General features: G+C 38.5%; 1 protein-coding gene across 10 annotated transcripts in view; it reads right to left on the bottom strand.

Annotated features, from left to right (window-relative positions):
- The window catches only part of wwox (WW domain containing oxidoreductase), a 974,426-nt gene that overhangs the window by 556,925 nt on the left and 405,402 nt on the right, over positions 1 to 12,099 (bottom strand). For all 10 annotated transcript variants that reach the window (XM_041192385.1, XM_041192386.1, XM_041192390.1 and 7 more), the window contains one exon: positions 5,405 to 5,669. In XM_041192385.1, coding sequence (XP_041048319.1) covers positions 5,405 to 5,669 — 265 coding nt within the window. The remainder of the gene's footprint in view (positions 1 to 5,404; positions 5,670 to 12,099) is intronic.

Raw genomic sequence — 12,099 nt, 5'->3', positions numbered from 1 at the left:
TTTTCAATGCCGTTTACATTAACCAGCTTTGTGGTATCTGAGTGAGGTTGCAACTGGTGTGCCAAGTATGGTCTGTGGTATTATGAATGCACACCCAGCAGGACTGGGTTGAAACTTATTTCACATTAGATTGTTACAGGATGAAATGTAATAAACTTGCATTCCATCTGTCTTGCCTCGGGTCAGGATTGAAAGGACAATTTGCAGGTACTGCACCATCCATTCCTCGGCTTTTGCTTTCTTGTTGATTATTTTTCTGTTCAGCATTATTTTAAAACTCATAGAACACTACAGCACAGAAAAACAGGCCATTTGGCCCTTCTAGTCTGTGCCGATATTATTCCGCTAGTCCCATTGACCTGCACCCAGTCCATAACCCTCCAGACCTCTCCCATCCATGTATCTATCCAATTTAATAGAACCATAGAACATGGTTAACATAACTTTGGAACTGTCAACACACTGAGTTAAAAGGTGTAAGATGCTCTTTTATTATGCTTATGCAGTGCTGGGTTCACTATAGACAGCTGCTATTCAAATATAAAAGTGTGAGGACCGTCCAAGACCAGCTATCAAGAATATCCATTTTTAGTCACTCTTTCAGGCCGCTGGTATAAGCAAATCCTAATTGTTTGCTACTTGGCTCTAAAGTGGCTGTCCACAAACTTGTGGAGGTGACCAAAAGTGGGAACCATAAATGAAAGATAGTCACTATTAAATTCAACTGGGAATTTGGAAGAAATTTATTTACCCAGAGGTGGGTTAGGTTGTGGAACTTGCTACCACAAGGAGTAACTGAGGTGAATAGCATGGATGCATTTAAGGAGAAGTGAGATGAACACACAAGGGACAGGGAACAGAAGGTTATGCTGATAGGGTTAGGCGAAACAGAGTGGGGGAAGATTCGTGTGGAGCATAAGCACCAGCATGGACCAGTTGGAGCACAAGGGCTGTTCTGGTGCTGTACATTCTTCATAATTCTATATAAAAAGAGACATGCTGTTGAATCTTTTTGCCCTCCACTCATCAGGACAGTCTCAAGAATCCCAAATTTTTACTGCTGAGTGTAAAACGAAAAGCTTTAACAGCATCTCTCTTTTTTTCAGCAACACTCAAGTTCTGTATTATGAAACGACTAATTCTATGCAAACCACATTTGGAAACCTGGAGCTATTAGCACAATATAACATTGCATTTAGAAATACATGGATAAAAATGAGAGCTAAGATATGTTTTCAATATGATCTACAAAACGTGAAATCAAATAGCTATAATTTCTACACAACACACAAGTAGATGTATGAAACCGCTAGTGCTTATGAATAGTTTCTGGATCATATTGCGTGCAGTGTTATAGAATTTGAAAATTATATTTTTGTGTTCAGCACTTTTTATGGGCACCAGAGTAATTTACTTTAATAAAATGTTGAATTGCAATATTCCCAAAGTGACTGTACAGAAGATGCTACATAAACAGCTACATGATATTAGTCTCCCAGTCCCCATGCACATTGACCTATTGTTTGCAATATTAGTCGGCAAACACTTAACGCATTCTTATGACTTCCCTCTGTCCAATCTAAATAGCAGCGTTAATCTGTTTTATGCATATTAATCATACAAAATGACCCAGAAGCATTACTGCACTCGGCACTAATTTCCATGTTGATGTTACTCTTTTAATTATTATAACTTTGCATTGTCTTATTCAATCAGTTATTTATGCATTTCAAAACTTCTTCCCAAATCTTGTGCCTTTCCAACAATGTGTTAAATACTATTCTCTGATGTGGCACTCTGTCAAAGGCTTTGCTGCTGAAGTCTAGAAATATAAAATTTACTGAGATCCCCTAGTCAACAAACTCAGTTAATTCTCAGAAAACTCACGCAAATGTGTCAATCAAGATCAATTACTTGTTGACTACTTATTAATATATTAGATCTCCCCTGATGCCTTACATTATCTTTCTCCTAATGCTTCACCATTGTTTCAAGGTGCTTTCTATTTTCTTAATCCGCCATCAACATCAAGTTCTTGAATCTATAGTTTCTTTGATAACCCTTTTTTATCCCTTTTTATAGATTGGCACCAAAATCATTTATTTTCAATCTTTTAACACGACTACAGTATTCAGCAATTCTTTCAAAATATCCATCAGAATGCGAGCAATTTAACATCTACTTCCTTTGCTCCAATTATGACAGTGGATCAGGAGAAGAAGGGCAAGGGCAACTAGGGATGGGCAATAAATGCTGGCCTAGCCAGCGAAGCCCACATTCCGTGAATGAATTTAAAAAGAAGTTAAGAGAAAATTCAATCCTAATCAACTATTCTGCCCCTTGTCCTTTAAATTCTCGCCCTGCATGGTGAAGGCAGCCAACTGACGCATCTCTAAAAAGTGGCACAGATGAGTCATAAAGGACAGATGCCATTTGTTGGCAATCTGTTATGTCCTCCATATCCCACAGAGAAACCAAGGGTTCCACTGTTTTCTCCAAATACATCTATTCCCTGTGATCTTCTTATTTATTCTCGGTCTGTTAATTGATTTCTTTACTTCTTTTTCTGATATGTCTTACTCTATCATACCAGTAGTTTTGCTCCCAATGCAAGTCTTTTTTTTATTTCTTATCTCTTACATTAGTGTTCTTGTTGTCCAGGTTGATTTACTTCAAATTCATTTTCAGCATAAACATGTCCCTAACAAGGCCAGCATTCATTGCTTATTGCTAGTTTCCCTTAAGAAGGTGCTGGTGGGCCTTCCTCTTGAATCGCTGCAGTCTATGTGGTGAAGGCACTCCCACAGTGCCAAAATATTCAAGAATTACAGGTGTCAAATAGCAGAGGAAACACAAACTAATCTTTTGGGATCACTGGGGCCTTGTCTGTAAGTTAATGTTTTAATATAAGTGTTTGCTTTACTGCTTAAAAGTGGCTGGTAGAATATAGAGGTTATGAAACGGCATGAGTTTTCATCCCGCTAACATACAAACTTGGAACCACTCCTATGACGCAGTTGCCCACAGCCGCAAAATATATTCTAATTAGAGCTCATGTAAAAAAACTACACTTTAAAAGAAAGAATAATACTAACTTAATAAATTGATGCATTTAAGAGAAATATTTTCTTTGGGATCCGCAGCTAAGTTTTTATTGCTGCGTTTTAAAAAGTACAACTCTCCAGTTCGAATTATATGGTTATTTGCATGTTTATTGTCCTTTACTTGCAAAGTCAGAAGAGATTTCCTTTTACCTCAGATAAATTATGTAGTGCATCCAGCTGAATAAACATTATAAATTTTGTAAAATTACCGTAGATTCGGAAAAGAAAAAAAACAATTTTTCTCCCTTCAACAAGCTTAATTAAAATTCACATGTGATAAATGAAAAGTACTTTTAAAAGTAATACAAGCTTATTTTTTTCTTAAACTTTATAGTGCAAAAATGGACTACTGTAAAATAGGGGGTAAGTCTGCTCTACCTTCACTATCTCTCTTGTCAAATGATGGAAGATTTATCGCTGAATAATAACATACGCTGCCTAATTAAGGGCTCTGCCTACAAAGGATGCAGAACGTAAAATGAAAATTTGAGATCCAGTAATATTCAGATACCTAGATGCCAAACTAACATAGAACTCTGCCAAAGAAATTATTGAATTCTCTGCTTCAAATCAAGCTCGAGTGAAGCAATAACCTGTAAAACAAAATCAACTGATCTGAATGAAGCAGAAAGGAAGGTGCCCACAACCAAAGTGACAGATTGGTGTATTTTACTTCAACTTAATTTATACCACTGAGACAGATATTGGGCTGCATCCCATCCACTAACGGAGGGAAGCACATCTGTTAAAACTCCAATACAATGGATGGCAACCCACTGGAACCGGAAAAGTAACCGAATAGTCTCAGAACTTTTTGCGAGCTCTGGGCATTTTGATCCATCACGTTGAGAAGGGGAAAAAAACACTTTGGTTGCTTGAAACATCTGTTAAGCTCTCACTACTCAAACACACACTAGTCTTCTACTCATAACCTGCCAAAAAAAATATTTGTCTGAATGAAGGATTGTGCAAATTGTGGGATAATGGTAATCTGCTTGACGAGCCTACAAATTTCAAATATGATCATGGAGAAACCAGCTCAGGCAAGATCCCTCCAGATGACCCTTCATTCAATGCAATTAGTTCACATTTTTCAAAAGTAGATCCTGATTTATTTTATGGATTATTAAATATTGACCACTATAAATTTTAGCATTTACAACAATGGGAGAGAAAAATGCCCTTTCCTCCACTTCCTTAATTCAATAACTGCAAACCTTAACAGCAATTATCACAAGATGAGATTAAAATAGTAAGAAAAAATAGAATATATTATCAAAACCAATAAACAGCTTCTTGACCACTTGAGCAAGATTACCAGAAGAGTCTCTTATATTAGTATTGCATCCGCAAAATGCTTGTCCCCTCTAAAATTAATGCACAAGCATTGCAGTAAACAAATAAACTAAGGCTGCAAGACACAAATTGCTCCAAGGCACTTGCTCTATAGGAAAGAAGATGATAGATGGTTTCACCTGAAAAATACCTAAGGTTTGTGCTGGAATCACGTTTTACTTGGCCAAAGACCTAGGTTTTACATCACAACCAGCTGGTCACTTGCTCTTTCAAACAGAAAACATCATTGAGCCCTTATGGTGTAAGCAGATGTCTTCTTTTTTTTAAGATATGACACAATTGTATCACTGCACATAATCAGGATTGACTAAAGAATGCAAACGAGGACAATGATACTTTAATACCATGTATCTAAAATAAGGACACTACAATAGTGATGGGATATTAATGCTCTTCTTTTATAAATAACAAAGTCTATGATTTAAAAGTATCAAGGGCACCAGTAAAATATTATGTAAGTTTTTCTCACAACTAGAAGAGCAGCAAAGCGCAATATCATCAATATGACAGCCACAGACTTAATGGGATGAATGGCCTGTTTCTGTGCTATGTTGGTCTTCAAGGAATTACTACTAACTTAATATTGTATCATTAGCTTTTTTAGAAATAAATATCATACACCCAAACTGTCAGTTGGCCTTACCTTCTTCCAGATCTGCTGAGATGACAGACATGACAGTGGGCCTTTCTAGTTTGGGTCACCTGTTCCAAAGATTTGATTACCTTTACAAGTATAGCTTGTATTTTCCATCGTTTCTCCCATCTTTTTCAAAAACAAAATCCTCCTACACACCAATTCAAGTATCCTAGTCCGTGAAACACTAAGTTTAACTTATATAATCTCAATACGAAATATGTACAGCTGGATTTTTACTTTTGGGCAGGCACCTCCCACGACATACAATCCAACTCATTTGAAAGTGCTGTATGAGCTGGTTACTTACCATTGACTTGGTAAAAGGACGAGCCAAGGCAAACAGTAGGGTGTACAACCACCAGCTGCGGTGTATTGAGGAATAAATCATGTTTCCTGGATGCAAAGCATTGGATGTTACTCCATGAGGTGACAGGCGGCGGTTCAGCTCGTTCGAGAAGAGGATATTACAAAGCTTCGACCGGTTGTAGGCTAGCACGGCCCAGTAATCTTTCTTAGCAGCAGAAAGCAGACTAAAATCCAGCTTCCCCGAGGGATCCTTTATATCAATGAATCTGAAATACATATGAGAAAGTGGTCATCTTTTTTCTAATTTCAATGAGCGTGGTTAGAAATATCAAATGTTTCCAGTGTCTGGCAAAGAAAATAATTGTGAAACAGCTGAAAAACACAGACCAGAAGCTTGTTCTGAAACATCTTTTTTTTAAATGACTACTTCCATTTTATCTAAAGAAACTCCTAGGGCAAATTTTGCAGTTGGAACAATGGTGAAACTGTCAGCATTTGTTGTGTTTACTCTTGTAAAATGTCAGCAATATCTGGCGTCCGCACATGCACAGTTAAGCAGTACACTAGGTCATAATCCTTGAACAACCTCTCTGGCCCTGAAAAACTAATTTTATATTTGTGTAAAGATTTCTCTAACTTGGTGCCAGATTCAAACTATTGTCAGGGAAGCAGCAATCCACACCACAGAGATGGTCAGTCCTTTGTTGCCAGATTTCTTCAAGGCTAGTGGTGAGTCCCGTCACTTTGCCCCTGACCACAAAATCTAGACCCCAGTGGTTGTGCGTCAAACCAAACAGTCTCTGAATTTGAATTTTGAATATAACAGGGTTCCTGAGCTTGGAACCGCTAGCTATCAGGTTTATAACATGGATCAGATGAACCCTTCCCATCCATCAGTCACCACAGATTCGGATTGGTACACCCTCTCTTTCCCCTCCTTGGCCAACTCAATCAGACTACCCAGAAACAAACGAGCCACAGAGAGCCTGTCAGAAGAATGACCCATTTGCACTAATCTTAAAAGAAAACCAGCACAAACTTCTCAGCTATAATAAACCAAACAGGAACAAACACACGATTGTTTTGCGCAGCTTAAACATTGTTGCAACATTGTCAGAGGCAAGTATTTAGCTTGAAAACTAAGTTACAAGATGTACACAGAGGGACAGACTTGGTGCATTACTCTTTATGAAAAGGGTTCAGCTACAGATAATCCAAATGGTCCAAGTTTATATTTATCCAAAGAAATCCAAATGTGGTCTCAATGTGCCCTGTACAACAATGTGCCCTGTACAACTGAAGCATAACCTCCCTACTTTTGTATTCAATTCTCCTCGCAATAAATGATAACATTCTATTAGCTTTTCTAATTACTCGCTGTACCTGTGTACTAACCTTTTGTGATTCATGCACTTGGACACCCAGATCCCTCTGCACCTCAGAGCTCTGCAATCTCCCACCACTTAGATAATATGCTTCTCTTTAATTTTTCCTGCCAAAATGGACAATTTCACATTTTCACACATTATGCTCCATTTGCCAGATCTTTGCCCACTCATTTAACCTATCCATATCTTTTTGTAGGCTCCTTACGTCCTCTTCACAATTTACTTTCCTACCCATATTCACCATTCTTCAAGCTTTGGAAAATAAAATTAACTACTGTATGTTACTACAAAATGTCAGGTTATTTATGTATCACTAGCACATTTATTGGGAAGTGGTTTAATGTTAATCAAAATAATTCACCTGAGAGCTTTAACAGTGCACAGACCATCATGCCGCTATTACAAGACCTCAAGTGGCATTAGTAATTTTAATTCACCATTCCACAAAGTTAAAAAATATCTGTTACATATAGTAATATGTTCTTCAGTTGTTCTGACTTCCCTCATGCTGAAATGTCATTTAAGCCTCAATGGGTCACCAAAAGTGCTCTTTCTCTCCCCTTCCTCCGATAGTACACATGTCTATTATAGTTACTGAATGCCTTGAATGCAGCTGATTGTTCCCTATTATGTTATGACTATCACTAAACATACCCATGCATGCAGACATTGATGTCCTGCTAGCTGGGGAAGAGTGACTATCAAATAAAATTTGACATTGAGCCACATAAGGTGACATTAGGTCACTGAAGAGGAAGGTTTTAAAAAGTGTCTTAAAGGTGAAGAGAGAGGTAGGGGAGCAGATAGATTTAGGGAGGGAATTTGCGTTTCAGCCCTAGGCAGCTGAAGGCTCAGCTGCCAATGGTGGAGCAATTAAAATTGTGGATGCGCAAGAGGCCAGAATTAAATGAGCATTGAGATCTTAGAGGGTTGTCGGGCTGCAGGAGGTTATAGAAGAATTTGAAGACAGGGATGAGAACATTAGAAGTGAAGTGTTGCTGGACTGGGAGCAGGTATTAGCAAACACGGGGTGATGGTTGAACGGGACTAGGTGAATTTTGGATGTGGGCAGCAGAGTTTTGAATGAATTTAAGTCTATTTAGGGTGGCCAAGACAGCATTGCAATAGACAAATGTAGAGGTAGCTAATGCATGGGTAGGAGTTTCAGCAGCTGAAGAACTGAGTCAGGGGCAGAGTCAGGCAACATTAAGGAGCAAAAGTAGATAGACTTGTTGATGGGATAATTGTGGTCAAATGCACATCCAGGGTCAAATATTGCTCCAAGGTTTCAAATAGCATGGTTCAGCCTTAGACTGTTACTAAGGAACTTACATTTTTTAAACCAAAATTTTGAAAATAATCAACTGAATTCTGGTTAAATCAGTTGGTAATTTTCGAGTAAGCAAAGTTTTTAAGCTTAAGTATGGTCTTGACCAGTAGTCACCAGTCAGTCGGGACCAATGTGGTTTTATTTCAAGAGCCTATAAATCAAGACCTTAGGTTAACCTCAATAATAGGCAAGTCTTGCATAAAGGGAATTGAAAATTTATGAAGCCGCAGAGCCTTACTAATTACAGTAATTCTAAAAAGGCTGCACACATTTAAATTGATCCAGAGTAATTGCTACTTTTATTCATTATCAAAAGAAATTTGTGTGTAATTTTGTCTTAACCTCACAAAATACAGTCACGAAGACTGAAATTTATGATGTGAAGAGTGTTTGGCAAAACACTTCTCAGGACTCGAGGGAAACGCTATAAAATAAGATTTTTATTAAATGCACAGATGCCATTTTGATTTAATATGAGCTATAAACAAAGTACTGAGTTTCGAAGTGTAACACAAGCCCTACGTGGCTTGCTGCTCAGAGGAACTTTGTGTTTGATCATTGAAATCCCTCCAGTGTTTATTGTATACAATTATGGCTTCCTTAGATGTAGATATATATTTTATATATGTATATTTTATATATAGATTATACTTTTCATACATTTATACATGAATATGAGTTGTGCAAAGCTCACACCTTTTTGTATTTTCCACCACAAGGATTTGGTCAAAAGATGCAGCTAAGCAAAACCATTGCACAGTGTAGTCAACTCCTCAGACTGTACCATGCATCAGCTCCAAAAATATAAAAAAGGCTGGTTTCCATTCATTTCAGCAGAGTAGCAGCTGCCAATGCTGCCCACCAGTAATTAATCTTTGACTTTTTTGAAGCCTAACCAGCTTTCTACAGTCAAGAAACAGATAATGGAAGCTGTCCACCTCCTATGAAACACCTTGAAAAGTGGCTAAGCCACCTATGGTGAAACAGCAGGGCACCCCTTCCCTCCCCTTCCCCTCTCCTCCAGAACGAGCATAGCACAGGTCAGACATGAAAGGAACTGGAAGGAGAAAATAGCACTAGGTTCAGAGTCTCAGGATTAGGGGTCAGCCATTTAGGGATGAGATGAGGAGAGATTTCTTCACTCAGTGTTAAGAATATTTGGAATGTTCTACCCCAGACAGCTATAGATGAGTATATTCAAGTCTGAGATCAATAGATATTTGAGCACTGACTGAATCAAAAGTCGGGAAATCACAGGGGAGAACTTTCTCCTCTTTGGGCAGGCCAGTCAGGAGCGGATGCAGAGCCAAACGCCGCCCGCAATCGGCTGCGTGCTGCCATTTTATGTTGGCCCGCCCAACGTGACGGGCATTCAGAAGTGCAGGCAGGGGGAGGAGGGAGAGTCGGGGCCTGCGCTCTATCGCATATGTGCGCGAAACAGTGCAGAAATCTCCCTGAGGCACGGAGCTACCTCAGGGAGATTAATTTCATTTTAAAACAGTGAAAAAGAGAAAAAAAAATTATTCAGACACATCCCCTCACATGACAGTGTCACATGAGCTGGGACATGATTTTGAATTTTAATTAAAAACTTTTATTTAATTTATAAATCCTTCATGAAACCTCATCCCGCCCGTGGATGAGGTTTCATGCGAAATGTGAAGGCCGCCTGGGCTCTTCATCCGCCCCCCACCAACCTTAGGGTTGGACGGGCAGCGTTGAGAATTAGCTTAATTAGTTTATTAATGGCCTTAACAGGCCTTTGACAGGTCGGCGGGTGCACCGCGGACTCTGGGGTGCACCCGCCGAACTGAAGGTCGGAGTGACGTGTGGTGGTGTCGGGACGCACGCCCGATGTCACCAGGCATCATTTTACGCATCGGCATGCGGGGCCCGGCCCCCGCACGCCAAACGGAAGATTCTGGCCATAGAGTGATTTACTCCACAGAAGGAAGTCATTCAGCCCATCAAGTCCGTGCCAGCTTTCTGCACTGCAATCCAATCAGTTCCAATACCCTGTTCAATCCCCGTAATCATGTGGGTTTATTTCCTTCATGTGCCTATCCAATTTTCTTTCGAAATCATTCACTTTGTTTCTGCTTCCATTAGCCTTGTGGGCAGTGAATTCCAGGTCAGTACCCCTCACTGCGTAAAAAAAGCTCTTCCTCACATTTCCCCTGCAGCCCTTGCCCAAAACCTTCAAACTGTGCCCCTTAGCCTTTGTAATATCAACTAATGGGTACAGTATTTCCTTGTCCACCTAATCCAAACTGGCGGTAGGGCAGGAAAGTGGAGTTGAAATAGAAGCTTTTTAGCCATTATCTTATTGAATGGCGGAGCAGGCTCAAGTGGCCTAATGGCCAACTCCTGCATCTATTTCTTATGTTCTTACATTTTTATGGAACAGCTGGGAGCATTAGCTTCCAAGATTAAGTTTGCACATGTACATTTCCACAGCTAACTGCGAATTCCTTAATCAGTATCAAGCACAGCTAAACAAGATGTACCACATCTAAAACTGGCTTACATTTAGAGTTTGAAAAATCACTTTCCATTTTACAGACTGAAGAAACTTTGTAGTAAAATTACTTCCTTCAGATAATTAGGAAATATGAAATTTTACATATTTAATCATTACAATCTAAAGGTATAACTTTGCACAACCAATAACTTCATACGTATAGAGAAGCATTTTACAATAAATACCAGGGCCTGTCAAAAGGAGGGGAGGAGAGGGGGAATTTAAAAATATAACTGCTTACAAACCAGAAATTAATGTGGCAGGATTTGATGTTCCTACATCTATAAAAAGGACTGTGACATACGAGGTACCAAACAATTCTTTGATGGAGCATGAAACAAAGAAACTACATGGTGATGTTTAATTGTCTCTGACATAATCGTTAAATGCCAGATGCTTAATTTTTTTATCAAGTATTATACATTTCACTGACTGAGAAAAGGTATAATGTAATCACACTTCAAAATATGTAGATGTTACTAGTTTAGGAAAATGTATATAGACACCAATGCCTTATTCCAGAAATAGATTTTTGTAAATTGTAATGGGAAATTTTTGAGCTGGTGGTGACATATACTTTCATGCATGCTTGTGAGAAATGATTTTATTTCACCATTTTTTCTTTATATGCAATTACATGCAAATAAGGTTGCTTTTTAATTTTCATTGCTGACAGATCATCCATCACGTCCAGTTAATGGGTGATTAAAACTGTAATACTGTCAACCAAAACTTAGCAAATGTGATACAGTATATCACTGATATAAAGATGCTTACACCTATTAACAGTTTAAGCTAAGTACTGGTATTTTCTCCTGAAGAAATAATAAAACAATTCTGGAATTGCGACAAAGGATTTTAAAAGGAAAAGAAAATGACACAAACTTGTAATTTAAGATAACATACATATTTTGCACAAAGCAAAATATAAATGTTGCAGAACAAAACTCAATTGTTTCACATACCTTTAGACAGCTGCATACAATTTTGGTGGAGTTATCCAAAGGTTCCATAGTACGATTACCAATTCCATTGCCCAGGGGATCGATATTCTACCCACGTTAAATTCAAGGCTGATCATTTACATGAGTGAAACACTAAATACTTGATTACACTGTTCCCAAATCCATTTTTTAAAAAAAGCACTTAGCGGAGCAAACCCACACAAAGAAAAGGAATCCCTCACCAACAATGGTAGGTAAGCTATCACTCACTTAACATCTAAAATGAGTGAGTTATGGGTCTTGCACTCAACAAAGAAATGCCATAACTTGCCATCAGTTAAATTGCCTTTGCACAATTCACTTCTACACTTTAGGCCAGGATTAATGGATACGCATGAGTGATAACAAGTCAGGAATCTAATTGAGGGGTTCAGATCATTTATATGTGAAAGAATGCACAACTGATTGTGCCTGAGTAATCCAATTAAAGGATTCATAGTGCATCAAAATATA

Source organism: Carcharodon carcharias, chromosome 7 (assembly GCF_017639515.1).
Source record: "Carcharodon carcharias isolate sCarCar2 chromosome 7, sCarCar2.pri, whole genome shotgun sequence".
NCBI lineage: Eukaryota > Metazoa > Chordata > Chondrichthyes > Lamniformes > Lamnidae > Carcharodon > Carcharodon carcharias.
This window is presented reverse-complemented; position numbering and strand designations above follow the sequence as displayed.